This window comes from Daucus carota, chromosome 8 (assembly GCF_001625215.2).
Source record: "Daucus carota subsp. sativus chromosome 8, DH1 v3.0, whole genome shotgun sequence".
Classification (NCBI taxonomy): domain Eukaryota; kingdom Viridiplantae; phylum Streptophyta; class Magnoliopsida; order Apiales; family Apiaceae; genus Daucus; species Daucus carota.
Window position 1 is genome coordinate 32109368 of NC_030388.2, and position 14967 is coordinate 32124334.

General features: G+C 36.7%; 5 protein-coding genes across 5 annotated transcripts; 1 reads left to right on the forward strand and 4 right to left on the reverse strand.

Moving 5' to 3' along the window:
* The first annotated feature begins 50 nt into the window (after positions 1–50).
* On the forward strand, positions 51–1699 carry LOC108198860 (non-functional NADPH-dependent codeinone reductase 2-like). Its single transcript, XM_017366635.2, has 3 exons — positions 51–445; positions 533–776; positions 1009–1699. Exons 1-3 carry the CDS (start codon positions 123–125, stop codon positions 1411–1413), a joined length of 972 nt encoding a protein of 323 aa, XP_017222124.1. The 5' UTR covers positions 51–122; the 3' UTR covers positions 1414–1699.
* A 1119-nt stretch (positions 1700–2818) lies between these two features.
* Positions 2819–4358, reverse strand: LOC108198917 (non-functional NADPH-dependent codeinone reductase 2-like). Its single transcript, XM_017366686.2, has 3 exons — positions 3978–4358; positions 3647–3890; positions 2819–3440 (listed from the first exon to the last, which is right to left on the reverse strand). The coding sequence occupies exons 1-3, from the start codon at positions 4298–4300 to the stop codon at positions 3036–3038; spliced, it is 972 nt and encodes a 323-aa protein (XP_017222175.2). The 5' UTR covers positions 4301–4358; the 3' UTR covers positions 2819–3035.
* Positions 4359–7693: 3335 nt separating this feature from the next.
* LOC108197570 (non-functional NADPH-dependent codeinone reductase 2-like) lies at positions 7694–9668 on the reverse strand. Its single transcript, XM_017365223.2, has 3 exons — positions 9206–9668; positions 8884–9127; positions 7694–8173 (listed from the first exon to the last, which is right to left on the reverse strand). The coding sequence occupies exons 1-3, from the start codon at positions 9526–9528 to the stop codon at positions 7766–7768; spliced, it is 975 nt and encodes a 324-aa protein (XP_017220712.2). The 5' UTR covers positions 9529–9668; the 3' UTR covers positions 7694–7765.
* An 822-nt stretch (positions 9669–10490) lies between these two features.
* On the reverse strand, positions 10491–11907 carry LOC108197571 (non-functional NADPH-dependent codeinone reductase 2-like). The gene is made up of 3 exons (XM_017365224.2): positions 11457–11907; positions 11117–11360; positions 10491–11026 (listed from the first exon to the last, which is right to left on the reverse strand). The coding sequence occupies exons 1-3, from the start codon at positions 11774–11776 to the stop codon at positions 10622–10624; spliced, it is 969 nt and encodes a 322-aa protein (XP_017220713.2). The 5' UTR covers positions 11777–11907; the 3' UTR covers positions 10491–10621.
* A 1549-nt stretch (positions 11908–13456) lies between these two features.
* LOC108199493 (non-functional NADPH-dependent codeinone reductase 2-like) lies at positions 13457–14786 on the reverse strand. Its single transcript, XM_017367317.2, has 3 exons — positions 14415–14786; positions 14075–14318; positions 13457–13981 (listed from the first exon to the last, which is right to left on the reverse strand). The coding sequence occupies exons 1-3, from the start codon at positions 14723–14725 to the stop codon at positions 13577–13579; spliced, it is 960 nt and encodes a 319-aa protein (XP_017222806.2). The 5' UTR covers positions 14726–14786; the 3' UTR covers positions 13457–13576.
* Between the last annotated feature and the right edge of the window lie 181 nt (positions 14787–14967).

A 14967-nucleotide genomic window follows, 5' to 3' on the forward strand; every position in this document is an offset into this window, starting at 1 on the left:
GAAGTGAAAAAGACTATCAACTTGCATGTACAAGTTCACTATAAATAGGCCTGATCACATATGCAAAATCAAACAACAAAAACACTTTATTTTCACTTGTAAATTTTACTACCAACTAAGAGATGGCTGCACAGATCATTCCAACAGTTACTTTGAACTCTGTCGACGCGAAATCGATGCCGGTTTTGGGACTAGGCACTGGTGGTTTCCCCCCTTCACCACCAGAAGTAGTGATCAAGGCAGTGCTGGATGCAATTGAGCTTGGTTACAGGATGTTTGACACTGCTGCTTTTTACCAAACAGAGGAAGCTCTTGGTGAAGCTATATGTCAGGCTGTTAGTCTCGGTTTGATCAAGTCTCGCGACGAGGTCTTTCTCACCTCTAAGGTCTGGTGCAATGATACTCAGGCAGATCGGATCCTCCCTGCCCTCCAAAAGACACTACAGTAATATAAACCACTCTTATTTTTATTTTTTATTTTTTTGGGTTTATTGATGAAAATCTTGGAATTTAATTTTATTTGTGCTTACAGGATTATGAAGTTGGAGTACCTTGATCAGTATCTTGTGCATTGGCCAGTGAGCTTGAAGCCCGAGGCAAACCCTTTTGCCCTAAAGCCGGATGATGTTCTTCCACTGGACCTGAAATCTGTTTGGACAGCCATGGAAGAGTGCCAAAAACTCGGCCTTACCAAATCTATTGGTGTGAGCAATTTCTCTTCCAAGAAGGTTGCTGACATTCTGGCTTTTGCTAAGATTCCTCCAGCAATCGTTCAAGTAAGGGCTTATTTTTTTTTAAAAAAATGCATATTTTTATAATTATAGATATAAATATTAAGGAGGTGCTTTATATTTGTTATTTAGCAAAAAACACAGTTTTAAGGAGGTGTTTTTTTAGAAAAAAACACAATTTTATGTACTTTTCTCCAGAAATAAACCCTTATTGCAAAAATAACTGGTTGGTTCCATCCTCGAGTATTCTAGAATCCTGATATATTTGTGTTGAAAGGTGGAGTTCAACCCAGCATGGCAACAAGGGAAGCTGAAGGAGTTCTGCGAGGCCAAGGGAATCAAGGTTGCTGCCTTTTCTCCTCTTGGAGCAGCAGGCGCCTTTTGGGGGACCAAAGGAGTGTTGGGATCCGAGGTTCTGAATGAAATTGCAACGTCAAAAGGGAAATCTGTAGCCCAGGTGGCTTTGAGATGGGCCTATGAACAAGGAGTTGTCGTTGTGATGAAGAGTTTCAACAAAGACAGACTCAAGCAGAATCAGGAGATTTTTGACTGGGAGTTGAGCGCGGAAGAGTCCAAGAAGATTGCTCAGATCCCGCAGAGCAGGGCAAACCGTGGGGACAATTTTGTCTTTGAAAATGGCCCTATCAAGTCTGTCGAGGACCTCTGGGATGGAGAACTTTGAGATGATCATTACATGGTTGAAATTGTTTATGAAAATCTCCGGGAATAAGTGAGAACACAGTCACTCATAGATAATCTGTTTCAGTATCGTCTGGTTAATTTGTTTAATTTCTTCAAGTGAACATTGTCTGTTGGCTTATATGTGCAACAATATCAGTGTCTAGAAGAGGCTGAGAAGTTTGTTTACATTTTCTTTACATGTTTGTGCAATTAAAAATTGCTTGAGAATAGTACTCCCTTATCTTTCATGTCAACATCAAGCTAATAATATATTTTCTATTTCGTAATTTATTGTTATCAAATAAGCCAATTTCATAATAGTTTCTTATGCAGACATCTTTATATGTCAGAATAAAGATCCATAAATGTCTAAACTTGTAGTCAGTCATTCTTAACCGGGGAGTTTGGTTACTAACAAAGTTTGAGGTTGTCCCGGAAACAAGATTTGCGTGGATCATGGTTCTCCTTATTAGAAGTAGCCGGATAACGGTGATTTTGTTGTTTAGGATGGCTGAGATTATATGTCAGAATTTCTGATTGCTAAGAAAATTAGGAATTTCTTCACAAGTAACTTATCAAGCTACTCCAACTTCAAATCACCGCATAAGATAATAAAGAAGAACTTCAGTCCCTCTCAAGTAAATTTGCTTACTGTGAAGCTGCCTGATGTGTGCTCACCATCGTCTTCTTTATATCAGCAAGCTGCACGCGATCACCATGATCATAATTAAGCGCGCTACAGCTTAATGGTGATGAGAAGATCATGGTGAGACTTAATCATGCCAAGCCTAAGAGCTTCTGAAAGGACTGAAGTATATGAGTTATCTATAATATCTATGTACATCCAACTGACTTCTGGGATACCGCACACCTGGAGTCTGGAGAACAAGTATATAGTGATCAAATTCACAAAGAAAATGACCCTCTGTTTCTTGTTTATATGTCATTGTTATAAAATACATGTCTGCAGAAAAATATTATGAAATTGGTTTAAATCTGATAATTATAAATTGACATCTAATTCAGGTCGAGTTTCGAGCGGGCTTAATTCAAGTGTAAGTTAATTGAGTCGGCCGAGCCGGTTCGAGTCAAAACTCGGCTCGAACTCGATTCGTTTAATTTTCGAGTTCACTCGAGCTGGCTCGTTTAGCTAAACAGGCTGATTTTAACGAGTCGGTCGTGCCGGCTCATTTAATTTTACACTCTATCGAATCTAAATCTCTACACAAACTCGGCTCATATAATTTATGAGTCGAGCCGGCTCGGTTAATTAAATAGTTATAAATTCTTGTTCAAACTCGGCTCATATACGAGATGGAGTCAGGTCGGTTCTTATTAAACAAGTTTGAGCTCGAGCTGCGCCTCCAGGCTCAAATTACAAGCCTAAAGAGATGGAACTAAGTATATATTTTCAAGCAACTTGCACAAATATTTGAATAAATTGTAAATAAAATTCTCAGCCTCTAATGGACACTGATATTATTACATAAAAGCCAACAGAAAATGTTTACCGGAAGACATTAAACAAACCAGACAATAGTGAAACAGATTATCTATGAGTGACAGTGTCATCACTTATTCCGGGAAATTTTCATAAACAATTACATCCATGTAATGATCATCTTAAAGTTCTCCATCCCAGAGCTCCTCCACAGACTTGATAGGGCCATTTTCAAACACAAAATTGTCACCACGGTTTGCCCTGCTCTGCGGGATCTGAGCAATCTTCTTGGACTCTTCAGCACTCAACTCCCAGTCAAAAATTTCCTGATTCTGCTTGAGTCTGTCTTTGTTGAAGCTCTTCATCACGACGACAACTCCTTGTTCATAGGCCCATCTCAAAGCCACCTGGGCTACAGATTTCCCTTTCGACGTTGCAATTTCATTCAAAACCTCGGATCCCAACACTCCTTTGGTCCCCCAAAAGGCGCCTGCGGCTCCAAGAGGAGAAAAGGCAGCAACCTTGATTCCCTTGGCCTCGCAGAACTCCTTCAGCTTCCCTTGTTGCCATGCTGGGTTGAACTCCACCTTTTAACACACATATATCAGGATTCTAGAATACTCGAGGACGGAACCAACCAGTTATTTTTGAAATAAGGGTTTATTTCTGGAGAAAAGTACATAAAACTGCATTTTTTTTCTTCTAAATAACGAATATAAAACACCTCCTTGATAACTATATCTACAAAACTTATAAAAATATGCATTTCTTTTTCTTAAATATAAGCCCTTACTTGAACGATTGCTGGAGGAATCTTAGCAAAAGCCAGAATATCAGCAACCTTCTTGGAAGAGAAATTGCTCACACCAATAGACTTCGTAAGGCCGAGTTTTTGGCACTCTTCCATGACTGTCCAAACAGATTTAAGGTCCAGTGGAAGAACATCATCCGGCTTTAGGGCAAAAGGGTTAGCCTCGGGCTTCAAGCTCACTGGCCAATGCACAAGATACTGATCAAGGTACTCCAACTTCATAATCCTGTAAGCACAAATAAAATTAAATTCCAAGAATATTTTCATCAACAAGTCGAAAAAACAAAAATAAATGAGCTGTGATTTATATTACTGTAGTGTCTTCTGGAGAGCAGGGAGGATCCGATCTGCCTGAGTATCATTGCACCAGACCTTAGAGGTGAGAAAGACCTCGTCGCGAGACTTGATCAAACCAATACTAACAGCCTGACATATAGCTTCACCAAGAGCTTCCTCTGTTTGGTAAAAAGCAGCAGTGTCAAACATCCTGTAACCGAGCTCAATTGCATCCAGCACTGCCTTGATCACTACTTCTGGTGGTGAAGGGGGGAAACCACCAGTGCCTAGTCCCAAAACCGGCATCGGTTTCGCGTCGACGGAGTTCAAAGTAACTGTGGGAATGATTTGTGCAGCCATCTCTTTGTTGGTAGTAAAATTTACAAGTGAAAATAAACTCTTTTGTTGTTTGATTTTTCTTTATATGATCAGGCCTATTTATAGTGAACATGCATGCAAGGGAAAATTACAGGGGGTTGACTATTATAAAAACTTAAATCAGTGTTGCGGTCATAAAAAATGAAGTAGTTTTATTTTATCTTATCACGCAGATATGGAGTATATTGTTTAAACAGAGGCATTGACCGGATAAATATAAAAAAAAGTAACACATTGTTGAGCACTAATTGACCCGATTTATTTATGTTTATCATTGACTTTGAATATTTCAAAATGTGTATACAAATCTTACCACTTTATTAAAACAAAAATCTTATTTGTAATTCTAGCCAGCTTCTCATTGTATTTATCGAACCCTAAAATTGTGTAATGAAATGTCACATCATCTATTATTTTATAAATATAATATATCTTTTTAATTAACAACGTAAAATAATAATAACATATCATTTATATATAAAATATAGTTAATCACGACTTCTAAATTCAACAAATTCTACACATATTCAATTTAATGAATCATTTTTAACAAACATTATTGAAGATGCTCTTATATATCTTAATAATTAAAATCATTTATCTAACAAGTTTTTACATAAATATAATCGTTGAATAATAAGATAGAATTATTATATATCACTGAGGATCATAATAAGCGATTCTGGTAATTATCTATTAGCTGTTTTTTCTAGCCAAAAGATATTTATATTAGATTTTTCATGCGTATATCTGCAGTTTAAATATTTAGATTTTTTATTCTATAAAAACAATCAGAGGATCATGACCTATGTAACATTATCTTTTATTTTAATCATGAATTTTATTTATTTTTTTTGCATTTGATTCTAGTTTTTCGTTTAACTTCGATTTGTTTCATTTAATGCCCGATTAACAAAATAACCGGATCTTAACGTCTATGCCAAAAGGCACAGAAGCTGAACACTGCATGTGCGTCATGTACTGTTTGCACATGGAATTAAAAATGATTATTGTTTAAACACAGGGAATCAATTAATTAATTAATTTGTAATTTGCACATGTATATTTAATTTAGTTCATCGTTAAATGATTTCACTCGTTTTGCGGGATCTTAGCAATCTTCTTGGCGTGGCTTCCTTTAAAATCAAGTAGCTTAAGGTTCGGCGATCTCATGGGCATCTGCAAATCTGCTATACAGATTCATTTAGTAATATAAAAACATATGTATCTGGTCTTCATCAATAAAAACGATTTTGATGTAGCTGTTTGGGTTGAATCTTCGAGATGAAATTTCTTCATTCCAACCTCGTATATAATTTTTAATTAAAAAATAATTATATTAAACTCATATTTCAAACTCGTGTTGTTTGCTGTTGCAGCAGGTGAAAAACTATTAGTCCAAAAGCTGCTTTTAGAAGACAAGTTGAAACAATTCGGGTCAAATCCCGAGTCTTTTTCAAAATTCGGGTCAAGTCTCAAAATTCAAATCCGAAAATAAACCCAAATAAACTTGCCCAATTGCAACAATTGAGTAATTCACGAGCCCACCACAGGCCCCAAAAGATGTTGGTGCAATTGGTAGTAGTAATTATGTTTATATAACTAAACAAATATCCCCACTCTTCTTCTCGATGTGGGACTGGGGTGTTACACAGGTGCTCCCGCTTTTGGAAAAAGCTGCCTTCAACTTACAAATTTCACTATCAAACCTCACCACAAAAAATATTTTTTTTATATTATACTTAAAATGAGCAAATATCAAAAAAATTACCAAACAGTTATCTAATTTTTACAACAACATTTTTTTTACTAATACTTTTTCTGTCCGCACAATAATTTTTAACCGCACTTCCAAATAGACTTCCGAGATTTCATGCGAGGTATAAGGAACCGACGTATTTTTTTTTCATTTTATTTGATATACATATAATTATATATATATATATATTTTTAATACTCCCTCCATCCCATTTTAAGTGTCCACTTTGCCAAAAAAAAAATTCCCATAATATGTGTCATACTCTTTAACCCATGTAAAATTTATACTATTTCCAATATAGTATTAAATACAACCAACCACCCCTCATAAATATATTTAGAAGCATTATGAATGTATAGTGTAATTTGAAGTGAGAGAAGATCCAATACACAATAATTAATGAGATACGTAATTAATATGTATGAAAACTAAGCTGATTAGTTGTGGAAAGATGATGATAAAACCATTACATTAATTGTTTCTTAATATGTGTGAAAATTGCAAAGTGGACACTTAAAATGGGATGGAGGGAGTACAAACTAAATCAACGATTCAGGGGTATATAAAAATATAAATTAAAATAATATTTTAAATTAATCAAAATTAATTATTTAAAAATATTTTAAATCGAAGATAGTCATTCCACCATCAAATCAACACATAATATCAGAAATGATATTTCAATCCCAAGCCACAGTAACCCGATTGCCGGCTCCAACTCTCGAGGTGTATTATTAATATTTTATAAATATATAATAAACAATTCAATTTTTAAAATATGAAAACTCTATATTGAATAATAATTTTAACAATAAATTTTTTGTGCTCTCTATTATTTTTATAATATTTAAACTCAAAATTTACAAGAAAAAAATAATGTAAAAAGTGTGAGAAAAGTGTATAAAATGTGAGAATTAAAGGTTTTATCATTGAAAATCAAATGAAAAATAATTTAATCATTACTTGCATATAAAGAAGACAAATAAATTCTAAAATTTTAAAACATAACTAATATTCTGCTGAAATAAATTTTTATAAGATATATCTCAAAATTATAATCTACAACATCAAATACTCCTAGTAATGTGATTGAATGTTGTTATGCAAACTTAGAGCATTATAGTATCATGTCATGTACCTCATCAAAAATATTGACGCGCTGGCTATGAAAATATTTTCACATGCTCATGCCCTTCGAAATTTCTCATCTTTCAGTCACTACATTTTTATAATAAACTTGCATGATTTAATTTGACGTTGTAGTTGTTTTTTTTGTTCATTGTCTATTTACTGTTGATGAACTTGGAATTACATTCTGAACAGCTTCAGCGCTTTAAATATCAGTATTGTTTTTATCTGGACATTGAAGAACAGAGCTACAAATAACAGTCTTGGAGCGCTATGTACGGCCATCTTTAATTTCGTAATGTCTCATATGTGAACAGAGTCGGAATCAGGATTTTAGTACATGGGACTAAGAAAATTTTAAGGAGATCAATTCAAATAATTCTCAGAATTTTATATCAAGGATAGTTGGCAGGACCGATGCTCTAACTCCCTAGTTCCAGCCCTGGTACATTTATGCATGAAATCTTACTCCCATCTCGCCTTATTAAAGCAACTATAAATTACAAAGAAGATATCTAAAGGCAGCAAATCCTTATTCCAGAAGGTTTGTCATAAACATTTTAAATTTCTCCATCCCAGAGCTCCTCAAGTGACTTGATAGGACCAGTTTCAAAGATAAACATTTTTCCAGTGCATGCCCTGCTCTGCGGGATTTCTTCAGCAATCTTCTTTGAGTCCTCATGGCTCAACTGCCAGTCAAAAATTTCAAGATTCTGCTTTAATCTATCCTTGTTCGAGCTCCTAGTCACAATGACAACCCCTTGCTCATAAGCCCATCGCAGAGCTACCTGAGCTACAGATTTTCCTTTTGACTTTGCAATTTCCTTTAGAACCTCGGATTCAAGCACTCCTTTGGTTCCCCAAAAGGCTCCTGCTGCTCCGAGAGGAGAATAGGCGGCTATCTTGATTCCATTTGCCCGACAGAACTCATTAAGCTTCACTTGTTGCCATGTCGGGTTCATCTCCACCTTTGAACACAGAGATAAATGTTAAGTGACTAGTTCTCCCAAAATCTCAAGGTGTTGGGAAGAGGGCAGGGGCGGTGCCACACTGGGGCCTGGGGGGACACGTGCCCCCACCCCACATATTAGTAATACTCGTATGTTTTGTCATTTGTGTCCCGGATAAATTACTAAATCTCTCCATGAAATCATCTCAGTTTCAGTCTATTTCAATTCTAGCAGTAGTTTCAGCATGATCATGTTTCTCTAGGATTTGTATGTCTAAATCAGTTGTGGTAGCAGGTTGGTTTTTAAATAAGATTTGAAGGGTAGGATGTTTAGCCAGTCTGTTTGTTCCAGTTTGTAGTAGTTGTTGTTTGAATTTGTAAAACTAATTAAGTAACATATTTTGAGAATAATCGAAAAATTAAAAGTGCCTCCCTTGAATATTTTGTCCGGCTCCGCCACTGGAAGAGGGTTTACCAGGATCATATTATACTCCAACATTACCCCTCACTCGAAAGTCCATTTATGGGTCGATACAATGTTAAGTGATCAATTCTACCAAAATCTCAAGGTATTGGGAGTAGGATTTACCAAAATCATATGATATTCCAACAATAAGTGTAAAGTGCATGTAAAATTACTAAAGAGAACGGGTATTGTGAAGAAATAAGCTGGAGGACAAAACCTTATATGATATTGTTTAGCTCATTTAAGCGAACATTTGAACTTACTTGATTGATTGCTGGAGGAATTGTAGCGAAAGATAGAATATCAGTAAGCTTCTTGCGAGTGAAATTACTGACACCAATCGATTTTGTAAGGCCAAGTGTTTGACACTCTTCCATTGCTGTCCAAACAGATTTGATGTCCATGGGAACAACATCACCAGGGTTAGGATGATAAGGGTCTGTTCCGGGCTTCAGGCTTACTGGCCAATGAATAAGATACTGATCAAGATACTCCAACTTCATGTTCCTGTAAACAACAAACAAAAAAAATATGGACTATGAGTTTATCAAATTGAAAAAAAATGAGTGAGTGCGTCAATATTACTGCAGAGTCTTTTTAAGGGCAGGGATGACACGATCGCCATGGTTATCAGTGCACCAGATTTTAGAGGTGAGGAAGACATCGTCGCGGGACTTTATTAAACCAAGACTAACTGCTTGAGTTATAGCTTCACCAAGAGCTTCCTCTGTTTCATAAGCGGAAGCAGTATCAAACATCCTGTAACCAAGCTGAATTGCTTCAAGCACAGCTTTTACGACTTCCTCTGGCTTAAGATGGGGATATCCACCCGTGCCTAGTCCCAAAACAGGCATAGCTTTTGCATTTCCGGAGCTCAGAGCAACCTCTGGAACTCTTTTCAGAGCCATCTTTTAATCAGTATCTCCTAATAGCTAGCTTAATAAGATTATAGATATGGATAAAATTTGCAGGTGAAATGAAATCCTTTGTTTAGTTCTTACAAGATCAGGTAGGTATGTAGAAATTATGATACCATTGATGTCACACACACACATCTATATCAAAGAAAAATGCATATTTAGGTTGAAAATTTGGATTTGATTTTGGCTGCTATTGGTCAGCATTTTGACTGAAGTAGTTGGCTGTTTATAGAGGTAAACAATAAAAGGCCTAAATATATCTTCGATTCGATACAGGAAAAAATTAAGAAAAAAAGAAAACAGCACCAAAAAGTCTGAGACTTGAAATTATTGGCCTGGCCTGATAATGGATATAGGCTGGATAAGTTCAAATATAACTTGTTTCTGATAAAAATGACCATCATTCTGCACAACTTATGATTTTCTGGTCTGGGGATCTTAACTATCATACCAGACTCGTCATTTCAGTGTTTTTGGTCGTAAAATTGAAGACTTTTTTGGTTTTTCTTTTCTGTAGCTCTAGCTTACAATAGCAACCCTTTGCTCTTAGGCCGTCATAAGGCCGCCTGCACTAAAGACTCATATGTTAATTTGAATAGTATAAGTTCATGTTGGGGCCATGGACACCTCATGGTTTTAGATCGACTGGTTACTCAACATAATATCAAAGCCGATTTGAATTGTTTACTGTCTGCAATTGTACTATTGAGGGTAAGTGTTTCTTAACAGAATTGAAATGTTTTAAACTCAGAACTATATCCTAACTCTTCTACGGATCAGTTCTGTCATGTCTACGTGTACAAGAAGGTAGGCACTAGCCAGCATATGCTGCAAATATGTGGAATGGAGCTTTAGGTAAGAGGCTCAGCCCTCAAATATGATCACTTGGTAAGCATTGTATGATTGAAAGTGCTTGTATTGTTACCAGAAATATCAGGAATGAGGCTGAGTTGAGCAACTACAGATTACCAAACGAAAATATAAAATACATAATCACTAGAAAAAAACAGGATTGACAAATTGGCCGAAGTGCCTTATTTCAGATGGATCACCTATACTATTATATTTATGACATAAATCCTTAAAGTTCTCCATCCCAGAGCTCCTCGAGTGTCTTGAAAGGGCCAGTTTCAGAGACAAAGAACTCCGCAAGGTTTGCCCTCCTCTGCGGTATTGCAGCAATCTTCTTGGACTCTTCATCGCTCAACTCCCACCCAAAAATTTCAAGATTCTGCTTTAGTCTCTCTTTGTTGTAGCTCTTCATCACAATAACAATCCCTTGCTCATAAGCCCATCTCAAGGCAATCTGGGCTACAGACTTACCTTTCGACTTTGCAATTTCAATCAGAACCTCGGATTCCAACACTCCTTTCGTCCCCCAAAAAGCTCCTGCTGCTCCTAGAGGAGAATAAGCAGCAACCTTGATTCCATTTGCCTGACAGAAGGCCCTCAATTTCCCCTGCTGCCATGCTGGATTCAATTCCACCTTTATACATGAATAGATTAGTACATAGTTTTTCGATGTTAATAGAGTAGTAGTTTACTATTAATTTGTAGTTTGGGAATGCAAGCTTACTTGATTGATAGCAGGAGGAATCTTGGCAAAAGCCAAAATATCCGCAAGCTTCTTGCAACTGAAATTACTGACACCGATTGATTTTGTAAGGCCGAGACTTTGGCACTCTTCCATTGCTGTCCAAACAGCTTTGAAGTCCATTGCAGCAAAATTCTCAGGGTTTAGTTGAAAAGGGTTTGATCCAGCCTTCATGCTCACCGGAAAATGTATAAGATACTGATCAAGATAGTCCAACTTCATATCCCTGTCCAACAATGAATAAAAATACTACTAACTGTTAGAATATAATGATCCTCGTAAAAAGCTTTTCCCTAACACCTCGTAAAAGCTACCTGATTACCTCAAACTCTTTTGAAGGGCAGGAAGGACTCGGTCACCATAATTATCATGCAACCAGAGCTTTGAGGTAATAAAAAGCTCATCGCGAGACTTGATTAGGCCACGACTAATAGCTTGAGCTATTGCTTCACCAAGAGCTTCCTCTGTTTGGTAAAAAGCAGCGGTATCAAACATCCTGTAACCAAGCTCAATTGCGTCAAGCACAGCTTTCTTCGTATTAGTTATAACTTCTGGTGTCGGATCAGAAGCTCCTAATCCAAGTCCTAGAACTGGCATAGGTTTTGCATTTCCGGAGCTCAAACAAATTTCTGGAATAGCCATCTTTTACTTATAATTTCTGGACAACTTAGTATGTACTTAGAGTTTCTTTGATTGCATTAAAAGATCAACAGAACTATATATAAACATGTGCATGTGATTAATATAATCCACTGCAACATTTCTTAGTTGAATGAGGAACCTGATCGGAAGGAGAGTAGTATCTTCAGGGACTTCTTGGACGTCATGGATGATGCTTTTATGGTACTCCACATTTTCTTTGTGATTTTTCCAAGAAATTGTTCATTGGATTTGAGATATATTAATAAACTTATAGATTGTTTAAAATAAGAAAATCAAGCATGCATGCAGGGGAATCAATGAAAGAAACCTTTGATAAATCAGTGATTTTGACCTGACAATAATTTTCAATTTTTCCAACAGGCCAGGACAAATTGATTTGTGATACTTGTGTTGACGATATAAAGTAACATTGAAATATTATAGACTTGAGAACACGATGAAGAAGATAATTTTAAAAATCAATATAATTGAAATTTAATAATCCGAACAATAATAAAAAATATTACTGCAGAGTCTTTTTAAGGGCAGGGATGACACGATCGCCATGGTTATCAGTGCACCAGATTTTAGAGCTGAGAAAGACATCATCGCGGGAATTTATTAAACCAAGACTAACTGCTTGAGTTATAGCTTCACCAAGAGCTTCCTCTGTTTCATAAGCGGAAGCAGTATCAAACATCCTGTAACCAAGCTCAATTGCTTCAAGCACAGCTTTTACGACTTCCTCTGGCTTAAGATGGGGATATCCACCCGTGCCTAGTCCCAAAACAGGCATAGCTTTTGCATTTCCGGAGCTCAGAGCAACCTCTGGAACACTTTTCAGAGCCATCTTTTAATCAGTATCACCTGATAGCCAACTTAAGTTTTGTTCTTACAAGATCAGGTAGGTGTGTAGAAATTATGATACCTTTGATGTCACACACACATCTATATCAAAGAAAAACTCATATTTAGGTTGAAAATTTGGACTTGATTTTGGCTTCTATTGGTCAGCATTGTGAATGAAGTAGTTGGCTGTTTATAGAATAAAAGGCCTAAATATCTGTTTGATTTGATACAGGAAAAAATTCAGAAAAAAGGAAAACAGCACCAAAAAGTCTGAAGACGTAAAAAAATTGGCCCTGCCTGATAATGGATAGAGGCTAAATCTAAGTTCAGATATTATTACTTGAATTTGTTGAAGAGTATAAGTTCATGTTGGGGTTTAGCCTCTGGCACCTCATGGTTTTAGATTGACTGGTTACTTAATATAATATCAAAGACCGGTTTGAATTGTTTACGGTCTGCAATTTTATGATTACGGGGAAGTATCGCTTAACAGAATTCAAATGTTTTAAACACAGAAGTCAGAACTGTATCCTAAATCTTCTACGGATCAGTTCTGTCATGTTTACGTGTACAAGAAGGTTGCCACTAGCAAGCATATGCTGCAAATATTTGGAATGGAGCTTTAGGTAAGAGGCTCGGCCCTCAGGAGTCCAGTCTAAGGTTTCTGGACAGTTATACACAGAGGACTTTAGGAATGGAGCTTTAGGTAAGAGGCTCAGCCCTCAAATATGATTGTGAATAATCACTTGGTAAGCATTGTGTGATTGAAAGTGTCTGTATTGTTACCAGAAAAGTCAGGAATGAGGCTGAGTTCAGCAACTACAGATTACGGAAGGAAAATACAAAATACATTATGACTAGAAAAAACAAGATTGACAGATTGGCAGAAGTGCCTTATTTCAGATGGTTCACCTTTACTATTATAGTATTATATTTATGACATAATTATCTTTAAAGTTCTCCATCCCAGAGCTCCTCGAGTGTCTTGAATGGGCCAGTTTCAGAGACAACGAACTCTGCAAGGTTTGCCCTCTTTTGCGGCATTGCAGCAATCTTCTTGGACTCTTCATCGCTCAACTCCCACCCAAAAATTTCAAGATTCTGCTTTAGTCTCTCTTTGTTGAAGCTCTTCATCACAATAACAATCCCTTGCTCATAAGCCCATCTCAAGGCAATCTGGGCTACAGACTTACCTTTCGACTTTGCAATTTCCATCAGAACCTCGGATTCCAACACTCCTTTCGTCCCCCAAAAAGCTCCTGCTGCTCCTAGAGGAGAATAAGCAGCAACCTTGATTCCATTTGCCTGACAGAAGGCCCTCAATTTCCCCTGCTGCCATGCTGGATTCAATTCCACCTTCGTACATGAACAGATTATTAAATATTTTTTCGATGTTAATAGAGTAGTAGTTTACTACTATTAATTTCTAGTTTGCGAATGCAAGCTTACTTGATTGATTGCAGGAGGAATCTTGGCAAAAGCCAAAATATCCGCAAGCTTCTTGCAACTGAAATTACTGACACCGATTGATTTTGTAAGGCCGAGACTTTGGCACTCTTCCATTGCTGTCCAAACAGCTTTGAAGTCCATTGCAGCAAAATTCTCAGGGTTTAGTTGAAAAGGGTTTGATCCAGCCTTCATGCTCACCGGAAAATGTATAAGATACTGATCAAGATAGTCCAACTTCATATCCCTGTCCAACAATGAATAAAAATACTACTAACTGTTAGAATATAATGATCCTCGTAAAAAGCTTTTCCCTAACACCTTGTAAAAGCTACCTGATTACCTCAAACTCTTTTGAAGGGCAGGAAGGACTCGATCACCGTAATTATCATGCAACCAGAGCTTTGAGGTAATAAAAAGCTCATCGCGAGACTTGATTAGGCCACGACTAATAGCTTGAGCTATTGCATCACCAAGAGCTTCCTCTGTTTGGTAAAAAGCAGCAGTATCAAACATCCTGTAACCAAGCTCAATCGCGTCAAGCACAGCATTAGTTATAATTTCTGGTGTAGGATCAACAGCTCCTAATCCCAGTCCCAGAACTGGCATAGGTTTAGCATTTCCGGAGCTCAAACAAATTTCTGGAATAGCCATCTTTTACTTAAAATTTCTGACAATTTAGTATGTACTCAGAGTTTCTTTGATTGCATTAGAAGATCAACAGAACTATATATAATCATGTACATGTGATTCATATTGACTGCATCATTTCTTAGTTGGTGGCCAGGGACTTCTTAGACGTCATGGATGATGCTTTTATTTGTACTTCCTTTGTCCCGCTTTTTGAAAAAATACAAATTTTTATGATGTGCGGCTTAATTATTATAGTTACTTTT

Coding starts and splice junctions, on each gene's coding strand:
- LOC108198860 (XM_017366635.2), top strand. CDS start 123: ATGGCTGCACAGATCATTCCAACAGTTACTTTGAACTCTGTCGACGCG. Junction 446..532: donor GCCCTCCAAAAGACACTACA/GTAATATAAACC, acceptor TTGTGCTTACAG/GATTATGAAGTTGGAGTACC. Junction 777..1,008: donor TTCCTCCAGCAATCGTTCAA/GTAAGGGCTTAT, acceptor TTGTGTTGAAAG/GTGGAGTTCAACCCAGCATG.
- LOC108198917 (XM_017366686.2), bottom strand. CDS start 4,300: ATGGCTGCACAAATCATTCCCACAGTTACTTTGAACTCCGTCGACGCG. Junction 3,891..3,977: donor GCTCTCCAGAAGACACTACA/GTAATATAAATC, acceptor TTGTGCTTACAG/GATTATGAAGTTGGAGTACC. Junction 3,441..3,646: donor TTCCTCCAGCAATCGTTCAA/GTAAGGGCTTAT, acceptor GTGTGTTAAAAG/GTGGAGTTCAACCCAGCATG.
- LOC108197571 (XM_017365224.2), bottom strand. CDS start 11,776: ATGGCTATTCCAGAAATTTGTTTGAGCTCCGGAAATGCAAAACCTATG. Junction 11,361..11,456: donor GCCCTTCAAAAGAGTTTGAG/GTAATCAGGTAG, acceptor ATTGTTGGACAG/GGATATGAAGTTGGACTATC. Junction 11,027..11,116: donor TTCCTCCTGCTATCAATCAA/GTAAGCTTGCAT, acceptor TCATGTATAAAG/GTGGAATTGAATCCAGCATG.
- LOC108199493 (XM_017367317.2), bottom strand. CDS start 14,725: ATGGCTATTCCAGAAATTTGTTTGAGCTCCGGAAATGCTAAACCTATG. Junction 14,319..14,414: donor GCCCTTCAAAAGAGTTTGAG/GTAATCAGGTAG, acceptor ATTGTTGGACAG/GGATATGAAGTTGGACTATC. Junction 13,982..14,074: donor TTCCTCCTGCAATCAATCAA/GTAAGCTTGCAT, acceptor TCATGTACGAAG/GTGGAATTGAATCCAGCATG.
- LOC108197570 (XM_017365223.2), bottom strand. CDS start 9,528: ATGGCTCTGAAAAGAGTTCCAGAGGTTGCTCTGAGCTCCGGAAATGCA. Junction 9,128..9,205: donor GCCCTTAAAAAGACTCTGCA/GTAATATTGACG, acceptor TGTTGTTTACAG/GAACATGAAGTTGGAGTATC. Junction 8,174..8,883: donor TTCCTCCAGCAATCAATCAA/GTAAGTTCAAAT, acceptor CTGTGTTCAAAG/GTGGAGATGAACCCGACATG.